Source organism: Podarcis melisellensis (genome assembly GCF_964234715.1).
Source record: "Podarcis melisellensis genome assembly, chromosome: 13".
Classification (NCBI taxonomy): domain Eukaryota; kingdom Metazoa; phylum Chordata; class Lepidosauria; order Squamata; family Lacertidae; genus Podarcis; species Podarcis melisellensis.
In genome coordinates this window covers 34,694,063-34,708,524 of record NC_138545.1, presented here as the reverse complement: position 1 = coordinate 34,708,524, position 14,462 = coordinate 34,694,063, and the positions used below count along the sequence as shown (strand labels likewise).

General features: G+C 47.7%; 1 protein-coding gene across 2 annotated transcripts in view; it reads right to left on the bottom strand.

Moving 5' to 3' along the window:
• Positions 1–634: 634 nt before the first annotated feature.
• Positions 635–14,462, bottom strand: part of ABI3 (ABI family member 3) — a 20,991-nt gene continuing 7,163 nt past the window's right edge. Inside the window, exons 3-8 of one of the 2 annotated variants that reach the window (XM_081884311.1) lie at positions 11,997–12,173; positions 5,999–6,084; positions 5,171–5,260; positions 3,484–3,656; positions 2,401–2,529; positions 635–876 (exon numbers count right to left, since the gene is read on the bottom strand). In XM_081884311.1, coding sequence (XP_081740437.1) covers positions 713–876; positions 2,401–2,529; positions 3,484–3,656; positions 5,171–5,260; positions 5,999–6,084; positions 11,997–12,173 — 819 coding nt within the window. In that variant the 3' untranslated portion in view covers positions 635–712. The remainder of the gene's footprint in view (positions 877–2,400; positions 2,530–3,483; positions 3,657–5,170; positions 5,261–5,998; positions 6,085–11,996; positions 12,174–14,462) is intronic. The other variant, XM_081884312.1, reaches the window with a different exon arrangement.

Below are 14,462 nucleotides of genomic sequence, written 5' to 3'. Positions count from 1 at the left end.
GGAGCTAAGCTTTCATTCATTTATGCTGTATCCCCCCCTCCCCATGCCCAACCTTTCCGTTGCACGTATATTACAGAACTGGCTTTAAAACCAATTAAAATAACAGCAGTATAACAATGATGCTATGGAAATGTAAGAGTTTCCACACACGGGATACTCAGGGCAGGCAGAGCGGCTGCATCACTGTGTTGCACTAAAACTGAGACGGTGTTAAGTGATGGTGTTGATGACGATGAGGCAATCGTTGCTTCGGAAACAGCTGCTGCGGGTTGCAGTCCTGTACGTGCCAAATCGGAACTCGGCCCCTTGGTGTTCAACGGGACAATCTCCTGCCTAAGTGTGTATAGGATTGCCCACACTTCGACATGCACAGCTGTTGCACAGACTTTGTAGAGGAGGAGAAGAGAGAGGAACCACAGCAGATATTTAACCCTACATCTCTGCATTCCAATCAATTGAGGTGATGGGGATGTTCTGATATTCTTAAATGCCCCCCTCCTAGCTATTACTTCAGCCTGGCTAGCACAAAGTGGGGTGGGAGGGAACTATGGCTGTTGATATGCCAACACACCAACTTCCACCCAAGTTTCCTTCTACGAGGCCACGAACAGAGTAGTCCGTCTTCTGTACACAGTTCACCAGATCTCACATTTTAAGTATCTGCATTTTTTTAAAAAAAAACCAAAAATCTCCAGCATCCATTCTGCTTCCTTCATGGCAAAGGCTCCACATAGTTCCCTGGGAACAATCCCTTTGCTTCACTTGTCACCCCCTCACACCAGCCATCTGAGTATCTTCGTGTCACGTAAATAACAGTCCCCTCTGCGAACGAGAGTTCCTGTTCCTGCTGCTGAGTATAAGGGTAGAGGGTCACCACTGAAAGGGAAGAGAAGGGGGAAAGGAGGTCAGCAATGAAAAGCAAAAAAAAGAGAGAAGTCCTGAAATGCATTTACGGAAGGAAGGGAACCTGGGAGTTGCAATTTGGGGATCATCCGGTCAATAGGATACATGTCACCCATGGCATTCACTGAATGGCATAAACAGCAGAGGCTTGGTGCTGTTGAGGATGGCGGGAGGAAAGTAGAAGGCCAGTCCACTGGGAAGTTCTGCCATGGCCTTGTGCAAATTAATAGGAGCTCCACGAGAAAACTATTCCGATAGATGGATAGGTGTTTCTCAATGGGGCTCATGCATTAGAGCTTCCCAGCAGACCTGTTAGTACAGTCGTACCTCGGAAGTCAAACGGAATCCATTCCAGAAGCCTGTTCAACTTTCGAAACATTCGGAAACCAAAGCACGGCTTCTGATTGGCTGCAGAAAGCTCCTGCAGCCAATTGGAAGCCGTGGAAGCCCTGTCAGATGTTCGGCTTCCAAAAGAACGTTCGAAAACCAGAACACTGACTTCCGCTTTACCATCATTCAGGAGCCAGAATGTTAGACCCCCAAGGCGTTTGGGAGCCGAGGTACGAGTGTATATACAAGTTGGATTTTAAATCTCAGAGACTCAAATATCTTTGTACAGCCCCAATATAAAGGTAAAGGTAAAGGACCCCTGACAGTTAAGTCCAGTCGTGAACGACTTTGAGGTTGCAGCACTCATCTCGCTTTATTGTCTGTTTACCTTCCCGCTGGAGTGGTACCTATTTATCTACTTGCACTTTGACGTGCTTTCAAATTGCTAGATTGGCAGGAGCTGGGACAGAGCAATGGGAGCTCACCCTGTCACAGGGATTCGAACTGCCAACCTTCCAATCAGCAAGCCCTAGGCTCAGTGGCTTAGACCACAGAGCCACCTGCGTCCCTATTTAGAAAGCCCCAATATAGGGCTTTCTCAACAGAAATGCAGATTGAAAAGGCACAGGAGAAATCCACTGTAGTGGTAAGCAAAGAAGCACAACATTTGTGCAGAGCAGAGAAAATGCAGGCAAATAAAGAATCCTGCAGAATTGCATAGACCTCATTGCAGAACAGGGCTGGGTGATATATCAACACATGGTCCAAAACCGGTTTGAAGTCCATATTATGATATCAGTTTCATAGTTTTAGACCTGGCAATATATTACGAATCATGATGTCTGTGCTATGCAAAAAAATTGCAATGCAGGAAAAACCATGATGCCAGTCAATGCCTCTACACAGTTCCATCCTTATTTCAGACATTGTGATTTATAAGTATATCACAATGTTTAGCTGGCGATAATGTGGAAAACCAGATATTGCCCAGCCCTACTGCTGAATAGGTCAAAGGCCAGTCAAACACCTGGGATTATAGGTAAGTGTGTGCACAGCAGATGGTTTCAGGTGGTTTAGACCCCCAAGTATATCAGTGCTCATTGTCAGAATGTGAACCGATTGCCCTGGTAGCCGACTCCAGGAGTTTTCTTCTCTTTAGCAAGGTACCTTTTTCCAGATAGGTGTCGGGGGCCCATGGCAATTTCTCTGGGGGTGGCGGAGGGGGGAGGAGCGGAGGCACCAGCTGCTCCAAATTAGAGGCGTCCGGCGGTGGAGGGGTCATTGGAAAATCAAGGTCTGCAAGGAAACACACACACACACTACTGACTCTTTCACAAACAAAATTAAAAATGTGTTCCTGTGCACTTGGCCTTCCATGCCTGCTTGCCATAATGGGGAGAGAAGTGCATTGAAACAGCATCACACTCACTCAGATGAATATGCTTAGTGAAGTGAAGTGTAGGTGAGTTCCCATGAGGCAAGACATAGCGATAACGGCAAGAACCTTTTATTGAACTACATAACTGGGAAACAGGGGCAAAGCAACTGCTTATACACGTTCCTGAAAGCCTGGGCCACTCCCACTCCCAACGCGATTGGCTATCTAAACTTCCAAGCTGCAAATCACAACTCAAGAGTTCAAGGGCCAATGGCAGAGGCCCAAATCCTGAAATGTTCTTTGATTGGACATCATGTATCGAATCAGGAGCTCAGAATCCTTAGTCCAGGCTCAAGCTCAGGCAAACATAGACCACTGAATACATAGCATTTAGCATTTCAGGTGACACTGTGACCAACCAAAGGACTCTGGGAACAGGGATGCAATCGGACTCCCCTATTCATTTCCCCCGGCAACTACTGCCTCTGCCTGAACTCAGGTGTCCTGGGAAGTGTACTCAGGTATGTGGGTTCTGAAGCCAATTCCACAGTCCTGCTCTTGTGGGGTATATCATAGAATAGAATCATAGAATCATAGAGTTGGAAGAGACCACAAGGGCCATCGAGTCCAACCCCCTGCCAAGCAGGAAACACCATCAGAGCACTCCTGACATATGGTTGTCAAGCCTCTGCTTAAAGACCTCCAAAGAAGGAGACTCCACCACACTCCTCTGTCCACTGTCGAACAGCTCTTACTGTCAGGAAGTTCTTCCTAATGTTTAAGTGGATATAAAGCCAGGCATGCAATTACCCCAGCTAATTTTGAGTTCAGCTTTGTTCTGGCTTTGAAAAAGAAGGAGGAGGTAGCCTTACCTGCGGTGACATCGGTGACTGCAAAAGGTGGTGGCGGTGGCAAGAGATCTTCTGAAAGAGGAGGAGGAAGAACATCACTTGCCTCTGCCGGTGGAGGAAAAGGTGAGAGTGTAGGCGGTGGAGGTGGTTCAGTAGATGTGATCATACCAGTCTTCTCCATAGCTTCTGTGGAGCTGCAGTGACATTCAAAGGAGGAAGATTTAGGTATGCTGCCCCTGGGCAGGGATGGGGAATCTGTTGGCCTTGTGGATGTTGTCGGACTACAGCTCCCATCATCATTGATCATTGCCCATGCTGGCTAGGGCTGATGGGAGTTGTAGTCCAACAACATCTGGAAGCCCCAGGTCCTTTCCTAGTGGAGGGCCGGCACAGAAGAAGCCTGAGCTGATGATACAAGAAGGAAAGACCATTTCTTGATGCTAGAGAGGGGAGACTGAGCTAGATGCTTTCACCCTGCTGGGCTCAGCTGGATTTTTACTTTTGTTGCTGCACTGTAGATGTTGCAAAGGGGAATGTTTCAAAATGGCACCCCCATCCCAGCAGTCTCAGACGGTTCAGCTGCAGGCTTCCATTGCCTTATGTTGTGGAGCAGGATTAAGAGCGTCGTTTTGTGGAGCCCAAACAAAGCTAAGAAGGTCTGAGATGCAAGTCATTTCACCATCTGTTGTCTGGAGCCATGGCTGAGCGGTAGAGCATCGTGCTTTGCACACCAAAGGTCCCTGGTTCAATCCCCAGGCAGGACTCCCAGTTAAAAAACCTAGAAAGCTGCAACCAGCCAGGGTAGACAAATACTAAGCTCGGTGGGCCAGTGGTACAGCTAGGTATAAGACAGTTTGCTTGGGAAGGAAACGAGCTGGTGAGAAGCCCAAATCTGCAGCTGCCCTCCCCTGAGCAGAGAGGAGCAGGTTGGAATAGCAGCTAGGTTCCAAGTTCCCAGCTCTGAACTTCATAGAACCTGTAGAGATGGAAGGGGTACCGAGGGTCATCTAGTCCAACCCCCTGAAATGCAGGAATCCTGCCCACACCTGTCCCTGTGTGGGCTCAAACCACCAACCTTCTAGTTCACAGCCACACACTGACCAGGGTTAGGGTGCTCACTTGGGCATCACCCAAAAAAAAAGAGAGAGCATAACATTTGCTAATTTATATGCTTTTAGGGACGCGGGTGGCGCTGTGGTCTAAACCACAGAGCCTAGGACTTGCCGATCAGAAGGTCGGCGGTTCGAATCCCCGCGACGGGGTGAGTTCCCGTTGCTTGGTCCCAGTTCCTGCCAACCTAACAGTTTGAAAGCACCTCAAAGTGCAAGTAGATAAATAGGTACCGCTCTGGCGGGAAGGTAAACGGTGTTTCTGTGCGCTGCTCTGGTTCACCAGAAGCGGTTTGGTCATGCTGGCCACATGACCCAGAAGCTGTTCGCCGGCTCCCTCGGCCAATAAAGCAAGATGAGCACCGCAACCCCAGAGTTGGTCACGACTGGACCTAATGGTCAGGGGTCCCTTTACCTTTACCTTTAGAGAAACAGTTCGTTTAAAATAGAAAGGCAACAGATCTCGCTGAAGACCCCTTGGAACAGATCCTTATCTTCATTTTCCATAGAAAAGTAGCCACCAGTTTTCTCCCTGAGTTTTGCTTTGCCACCCACACCATGTCTCCTTTTGTGCCATGCTGGGAATTCCACAAATGTACCTCAGTGATGACAAAGATGAAGCAGATGAGGAGGGTTTGCCCTCTGGGACAACTGGTGGCCGTATTGGCTCTGGAATCCGTTGACTTCTCCTAAAAAAAAACACAAAAAAAGTTTGAGTTGAATGTTGATCTTCCTCCCTTATCTACTTTGCTTTTGCTTATGAAGCATGTTGTCCAATCAGTGGACCTCCTTCTCTGCCAGCAGACAGGTTAGGATTGCAGACAAAACCTGGCACACTTTAGATCAGGCTTCCTCAACCTCGGCTCTCCAGATGTTTTGAGACTACAGTTCCCATTATCCCTGACCACTGGTCCTGCTAGCTAGGGATCATGGGAGTTGTAGGCCAAAAACATCTAGAGGGCTGAGGTCAAGGAAGCCTGCTTTAGATGTTTTGGACTACAAGTCCCATCAGCCCCAGTCCAAAACAGCTGGGCTGCAAAACACCTAATGGAAAGAGTTTCGGTTCCAGTTGTGTTGGGAAGGGGAGGAAGGCGATAGCGAAGGTGTTATGTACTAAGCTTGGATCCTAGAACAATAGGCAAGTAGGATCCTAGAATGCTACAACTGATTGGCCTGCAGGAAAAGACCAATCAGGCTCCAGGAGGGAAACAGAATCAGCAAATCAGACGGGACTCATTGTGTAAATAATGTATATAAAAGCCTGAGGTTTGGGGGGCAATTCAGTCACTGTTTTACAAGCTGCAATAAAGAGCATGAAATCGCTACAGGACTCTGAGCATATTTCAGAAGGGCAATATTTGAGAAGAAATCTTGGCTGCGCTAGAAGGCAAACTAGGACTTCATGCCTCTACTTGATGCAATCTCACCTAAGGCTCCCAGATGACTGTCCTGATGATGTCACATTTCCTCGCCGGCAGAGAGTCCCTGTTTTGGCCAACTGTGTGCCATGATCCTAAGAGAGAGACCAGAAGGGAAAGAGGTGTGTGAAAGAGAGAAAACCCATACTAGTATTCTTCAAGGCAGTGCTGCTTTTTCAGCAGAGGATTAACCTGCTGTCAGTCACCTTCTCCTCTGGCCACTGACTTTGGCGGTAGCTGCAGCTTCTGAACAAGGACAGTTCCACATAAGGCATGTTAACAGTACTGTAGTCAAGGCCGCTTTAGGTTACCAACGCATGCAAAGGCGTAACAATTTGGCAGCTGATGCTCAAGCGCTGCTGCAACGTTCTAATCAACAGAGCTAAAGATTTACGTCCGTTCTAAAAGCGTCTCTCCACTGAATTTGAAAAGTGCTCTCGCTGTAGCAAAAGTTCCTCAGGTGTGGAAGCAGCCTCAGTTCGCTGCCTCTGTGTGAATTTGCTCTGTTGATGTACATAGGAAGTTGAATTATCCTTAGACTGTTGATCCACCTAGCTCAGTAAAGGACCCCTGGACAGTTAAGTCCAGTCAAAGGCAACTATAGGGTTGCAGCGCTCATCTCACTTTCAGCCCGTGGGAGCCGGTGTTTGTCCACAGACAGCTTTCCAGGTCATGTGGCCAGCATGACTAAACCGCTTCTAGCACAGCGGGACACCGTGAAAGAAACCAGAGCACACGGAAATGCCGTTTACCTTCCCGCCGCAGCAGTACCTATTTATCTACTTGCGCTCATTATAAATCTAATGTTGGTTATAAATCATGGCTAGAAACTATTCCAAGCTGTTGTCTTGCTTCACATCTTGCTGCCTGCCATAAAGGTAAAGGAAAACGACCCCATAGGTGACTATGGGGTTGCGGTGCTCATCTCGCTTTCAGGCTGAGGGAGCCGGCGTTTGTCCACAGACAGCTTTCCAGGTCATGTGGCCAGCATGGCTAAACCGCTTCTGGCACAATGGGACACCGTGACGGAAACAGAGTGCACGGAAACACCATTTACCTTCCTGCTGCAGCGGTATCTATTTATCTACTTGCACTGGTGTGCTTTCGAACTGCTAGGTTGGCAGGAGCTGGGACTGAGCAACAGGAGCTCACTCTGTTGTGGGGATTTGAACCGCCGACCTTCTGATGAGCCAGCCCAAGAGGCTCAGTGGCGTAGACCACAGCACCTTCTCCTCAGTATTGCGCACCGACTGCCAGCAGGACAGGGATGCTCCCACCCATACCTGGGGATGCTGGGGATTGAACCCGAGACCTTCTGCCTGGGAAGCAGAGGCTCTCCCCCTGAGCTACAGCCCTCGGTTGCCCCATTCTGCAACCGAAGCTCACGCTCCAGGCCTACGTAGGTCTCTCACTGTCATCTGACATGTGAAAGAAAAATGTCTTATATTTTAATAAATGTTCATAAAATGTACCAACCAAGCACGTACATAGATTTGTGGACCACATGTCTGGAGCAGCACAGGAAGACCGCCCTGAAACCATTTTGACTCCCAAACTGACCAATGTTTTCTCTGCAAGGAGGGAGGGGGTGAGGGAACCTTCCCATTAGGTAATCGCCATCTCAAAGAAATGAATCATAGAATCATAGAATTGGAAGAGACCACAAGGGCCATCGAGTCCAACCCCCTGCCAAGCAGGAAACACCATCAGAGCACTCCTGACATATGGTTGTCAAGCCTCTGCTTAAAGACCTCCAAAGAAGGAGACTCCACCACACTCCTTGGCAGCAAATTCCACTGTCGAACAGCTCTTACTGTCAGGAAGTTCTTCCTAATGTTTAGGTGGAATCTTCTTTCTTGTAGTTTGGATCCATTGCTCCGTGTCCGCTTCTCTGGAGCAGTAGAAAACAACCTTTCTCCCTCCTCTATGTGACATCCTTTTATATATTTGAACATGGCTATCATATCACCCCTTAACCTCCTCTTCTCCAGGCTAAACATGCCCAGCTCCCTTAGCCGTTCCTCATAAGGCATCATTTCCAGGCCTTTGACCATTTTGGTTGCCCTCCTCTGGACACGTTCCAGTTTGTCAGTGTCCTTCTTGAACTGTGGTGCCCAGAACTGGACACAGTACTCCAGGTGAGGTCTGACCAGAGCAGAATACAGTGGCACTATTACTTCCCTTGATCTAGATGCTATACTCCTATTGATGCAGCCCAGAATTGCATTGGCTTTTTTAGCTGCCGCGTCACACTGTTGGCTCATGTCAAATTTGTGGTCAACCAAGACTCCTAGATCCTTTTCACATGTACTGCTCTCAAGCCAGGTGTCACCCATCTTGTATGGCCAGACTACTAGCAAAGGCAATCAGATAAGGCATTATCAGATAACCTGGCAAACAGGAAAAACAACAACATTCAAATTTCTGTTGTAGACCACCTTTTCTGTGATGTATGTATGATGTATGGAGGGGTGGTCTTGAGCTCCAGAGCAGGGAAGTTAAAATGTCTATATAAGGGCAGGCACACCTGGGTTCTGGGTCCTCCACCTTTTCTGCATGTGAGGGGAGCACCCTGTTGCAACAGTTCAGGCTGACTAGCTGCTTTGCTTCTCAATATTCTCTGGTTGGCCTCTGTTATTTTCTCCTACCGATGGAGAACCTACAACAGACTCTATAAGGGCTCTTGCGTCCCCCATAAGGGAATAAGGGCAGATTTTGTTTATTACACATGTTTCTGTCAGGCTTCTGCACCTGTTTTGAGAGAGAGGGAGGGCTTTTCCTTTCCAGTCTTCCGGACTTAGCATCAAAAGGCCAAGCCTGAAAGCCTCCCTTCCACAGGAGCGCACCTTTTCGTGAAACTGGGTCATGCATCTTGGGGGGTCCCTCAGTCACTGAGCCAAATCTGCGTGCCAACAAAGGGCAGCAGCCAAAGTGGCGCAAGGCCCCTGCTGTGGCAGCAGCCCCAGCTGTGGAGACAACGCCGCTGGGGAAGCAGACGCCAGTGTGGGAACCGAGAGCCCGGCAAATCTTTGCCTCATCAGTTTCAGGCCCTTGTGGTTGAGATCGGTCTCGATGGCTGGCCGCAGCTGACAGCACAATTCTCCTTTTTCTCTTCACGAGAGAGCGCCCAGCGGGGAAGGAAGAGAGAAGCGCTTAAATTTAACTCGCAGGCGTCCTTATGTGGCTGCGACTTCTCCGTCTGCTGCAGGCTGAATTCAGAATGGTATTATTTCTGCGGGGTGGTGTGGAGAGAAGTGTTTGAGACACGTGAAAGTGTGTGGGTGCTTTGTCATCATCTTTATTAAATTAAAGAAAGGTCCTTTATTTGGCAATACGGCATTTGGGTCATATCCCCACACCATACGGTTAAAGCAGTAGCGTACCACTTGAAACCATCATGGCTTCCCCCAAAGGATTCTGGGAAAGACAGTTCATTAAGGATGCTGGAAGTTTTTAGGAGACCCTCCACAATTCCCAGCATTCTTTTACGGAAACTTTTAACGTTTGACGCACCATTGTATTTTAATATTTTGTTGAAAGCCGCCCAGATAGGCAGGGTAGAAATAATAAATTATTATTATTATTATTATTATTAGGGAGAAGCCATAGCTCTTCAAGTAGGATAAGAGTACGTTGAATATGTGCTGTGGATGTGACCTGTATTCCTCTATAAAAAAGGGGATCCCTTCCTTAAAATAAATAGCACATGATAAGTCCAGATGGAAACTCTATTCTAAGACTCAGTTTCTCCTCCTTCAGAAGTTGCCATCTGCATATATATTTTTTCTTTTTAAAAATTTAAAATTTTTATTTTGAGCTTAAAAGTCACATTTTGTCACTCAGCAGTTATATCCAATTCTACCACATTTTCTCAGCCATCGTGAGGGTTAGAAACTTGTGTTCAGGAAGTCGACGTCATGCAGATCTCACATGAGCTGTGAGTACAGTTACATTAATTAAGTCTCACTGAAAGTGATACTAGTTACTTGCGACTATTCTATCTGCCATTAATTTCGATATAACCTTTTGTGATTAAATTTCTTTGGATTTGGGACGTTGCTTTGTTTTGTTTTTTGACTACTAAAGATATTGCTGTCTGAGTGCTCTCTAATCTTTTTTTCTTTTCTTTTTTAAAGGAAGAAAGCAATTGCTCGGTGGTTCATCAAAAGATGTACATTTTCCACAGAGGAAGTGCTTGGAGACTCACTGTCTGTTACTGAGTTTCGGTCTCTAGATAAGTCATCAAATCTTCTGGGTTAGGCCACATCACCTCTCGTTTTGAGTCCGAAGCAAACCACACACTCTGCAGCAAGTATTACCACAGCCAGACTTATGAATAAAACTAATGATATATTAATTTGCTTGTTTGCTTCCTTCTGCCACTGATGCTGCTCAGTAATTCTAGTGGCGATGTGATCTCCCAGGATGCCCATCTCTGTTGCTCAGGAATTCCCTGGCTCTGTGATAAGTCCAGAAAACAACAGCATTTTTTCCCTTTTAGTTTTAGGGTTTTTTGCATCAACAGGAGTGATGGCACATATATTTTTTCCACATTTTGCCTCAGGATAGACCAGCTGGCTTATATGGCTGGTATGCGGACACGAATGGCACTGTGGTCTAAACCACTGAGCCTCTCTTGAGCTTGCCAATCAGAAGGTTGGCAGTTCGAATCCCCACAACAGAGTGAGCTCCTGTTGCTCAGTCCCAGCTCCTGCCAACCTAGCAGTTCGAAAGCACACCAGTGCAAGTAGATAAATAGGTACAGCTACAGCAGGAAGGTAAACGGCGTTTCCATGTGCTCTGGTTTCCGTCACAGTGTTTTGTTGTGCCAGAAACGCCTTAGTCCTGCTGGCCACATGACCCGGAAAGCTGTCTATGGACAAGCGCCGACTCCCTCGGCCTGAAAGCGAGATGAGTGCCACAACCCCATAGTCACCTTTGACTGGACTTAACTGTCCAGGGGTCCTTTACCTTTACGGCAGGCAGCAAGACGTTGGCTTGGGATAGTTTCTATCCACAATTTAGAACCAGAGCTAGATTTTGGTAGTTTGCTATTTTAATTCTCAAGGTATTTATATACTCTGGTGTTTAGTTATTCTAAATGCACACACATACGGTGTTAAAGCCAGTGTGGTATGGTAGCTTGTGTGCTGGTCTGGGACCTGGGAAACCCAGGGTCCAATCCCCACTGACTGGGAGAGTCAGTCACTGCCTCTCAAGCTAGCCCACCTCACAGGGTTGTTGTGAGAATAAAATAATGACCGGGTGGAACCACATACACCACTTGAGCTCCCTGGAATAAAGGCAGGATAGAAGTGTAATAACTGTCTTTATCAGATGTATGATCTGAAGTATGCAAAAGGATTTGGTTGTTTATTGAATTTATATCCTGCCCTTCCTCTCAAAGGAGCCATTTATATTCTTTCTGCCAAGGTAGGATCTAGCCTGCCAGTGCTCCTATGATAACAGGCAGAAATTCAATAGGTGTGGCTCTCTCCCCCCACCCCCCAAACATTCCATAGCACTACAAAATCCAGCACCATTTCCCCAGAAGATTCAACAGCATGTGCTCCTTTTCTTCTCTGGATAAGGACCCTTTGGGTGGCGTTGTGGGTTAAACCACAAAGCCTAGGGCTTGCCGATCAGAAGGTCGGCGGTTTGAATCCCCGCAACGGGGTGAGCTCCTGTTGCTCGGTCCCTGCTCCTGCCAACCTAGCAGTTCACAAGCACGTCAAAGGGCAAGTAGATAAATAGGTACCGCTCCAGCGGGAAGATAAACGGTGTTTCCGTGCGCTGCTCTGGTTCGCCAGACGCAGCTTAGTCATGCTGGCCACATGACCCGGAAGCTGTACGCCGGCTCCCTCAGCCAATAAAGCAAGATGAGCGCCACAACCCCAGAGTCGTCCGTGACTGGAACTAATGGTCAGGGGTCCCTTTACCTCATGGCTTGTCAGCATGGAAGATGACTACAGCTAGGGGAACAAAGGAGGCCATGCCCAGCTCTTACCTTTATCCCATGCCCAATATCGTCCAAACTGTTGAAGTTCAGCGGTTTCCTATAATATGCCTCCAGGGGCTCCACGTGGCTTGGGGGGATGATTTTCTGTTGGTGCGGAAATCTCTTGCAAACAGAAAGGGCCCCGATCTCTCGGCGGGACACTTTCTCCATGTGCATCTCCACCACCTGAGGCAGAAAGACACGGTGAGGGAAGGAGGCCATAGCAGGGTCATTTGCAGGAGCTGGTTTAATTGTATTTCTAGTCAACACACAAACTGGCAGCACCCTACCATTTTGCGGGGGACAGGTGGCAAAGCCCACTCCCCAGGGAAGCCATTTTTGGCTCCTCCTCTCTCACAATTGACTCCTCATTGGCCCTCTCTGCTGCTCACGGTATCCTGTGTATTCGTGGTGTACACAGTTCTGTCTGATCCCTGCCCTTAAATATCTGTCGCCTGAGGCAGCCGCTTCACTCTGTCGAATAGTCCAGCCGGCTTCAGTCATCTGGGTTTTCTACCCTCAAGCACCTAAATATGGGCTTGGAGTGTGGGGTATATTCCCCAAAATGGCACCAAGGCAGAAGTAATGCATTGTGGTGGATTTATAATGATGCAACCAAAAAAGCCAACACAACCCTGAATATTTGTGATATAAAAAATTGCAGGATTACTGCAGGAAGTCAGAGGGCATGCACCAAATGGATTCAAAGCAGTATATCCACACACACCCCAAACCTTTGCAGGTGCAGGCCATATTGAAAGCAGGATCGCGTATGACCACCCCAATGGCTTCAGGAGCACAAATCTTCACGGATGCATAAGAAAAAGGACACTTGGAGACTGTTTGCTGGTAAGGCTGCACTGGAAGTACGGCATTGAATTCTGCGCATTATGGCCTCAAGAAGATATGGGGAAAGATTCAGAAGAGGAAGCCAAAGTCATAATGAGGGGAACACGGAACGAGGGACTTGTCCTGGCCAGAGCTTTGTAAATACTGCGGTTGCGTAACTGCACAGCTGTGTACATGGCCATATACTTAAAGCAAGGGAGGAGACTGAGAGGGGGATGTGACCGCCATCTTCAAATATCTCAAGGGCTCTCACATGGAAGATGGAGCAACCTTGTTTTCTCCTGCTCCGGAGGGTAGGATTCGAACCAATGGATTCAAGTTTGCAAGAAATTATTGTTCAGTTATCATTATTTGTTAATTTAATCTGAATACCGCCATATACCCGAAGGTCTCAGGGCGGTTCACAGATTCTGACTAAACACCAGCCTTCCATGGAGGTTTATAAGCTGGGGGGACTTAAGGTGAGGCTTCAAACTAGTTCAGGGGCTTTTGCTGAGATTCCTGCATTGCAGGGGATCGGGTTATTTGACCCTTCAAACTCTACAGTTCTATTATTCTACTCCTCCCCCCCCCCAAGAATCCTGGGAACTGTAGTTTACACAGTTCCCAAGATTCTTAGGGGGTAGTCATGGCGCTGTGGGTTAAACCACAGAGCCTAGGGCTTGCTGATCAGAAGGTCAGTGGTTCGAATCCCCGCGACGGGGTGAGCTCCCCTTGCTCAGTCCCTGCTCCTGCCAAACTAGCAGTTCGAAAACACAAAGTGCAAGTAGATAAATAGGTAACACTCCAGCGTTCACGACTGGACCTAATGGTCAGGGGTCCCTTTGCCTTTACCTTATTTCCCACCCCAAAGAATCCTGGGAACTGTAGTTTACACCAAACTACAGTTCCCAAGATTCTTAGGGGTTAGTCGTGCACTTTAAATGTATGGGGTGTATGTCTGCAGCATACCACCAGGGCAGCTGGTAGTAAGGAAGTACCCCCACCTCAATGGCACATTTATTCATTCATAAAGAGCGGCAAATAAATTCAGTTTGCATCTCCCAGTCCTTGGTCAGGTTCAGTTGGAAGTTCATTCCCACCGAGTTTGATTAGAGTTGTTAGCTTGCAACTATGGGTGCGAGCTGTAAACAAGGGCGCTTCCACTTCAAACCGGACATAAACTCATAAACTCTCTGCCTCTGCTCTTCCCCAAACAGCGTATGGCACTTGGCCACGAGAAGATGGACAGCGTGCCTTGCTGTGAAGAAATGCACCAGGCAAGGCAAGCAGATGGAGATGTTGTTTAACAGGCAATTCCCAAGGTGTTTGCATCAAAATATACTGTGCAAGGGGAAGCCGCAATATAACACAGCAGTTATAAGTGGGCACAGCATTGCATTCCTTCCTAAAGCCCCTTTTGCAGAACAGCTGTGTCTCCGTGCTTGATTTCCAGAGACATTTCAGGGGACTTAAGGTGAGGCTTCAAACTAGTTCAGGGGCTGAGCCTTGGTTCAGATTAACCTTTTGCCCTAGTGAAGCAGGACATCCGATCTAAAGCAAGGGTGGCTGTTGCCCGTTAATCTCTTCTTGGCATAAAGTGATGAGGAAAGACTCAGTAACCTCTTACAACAACATCCAGAGAGC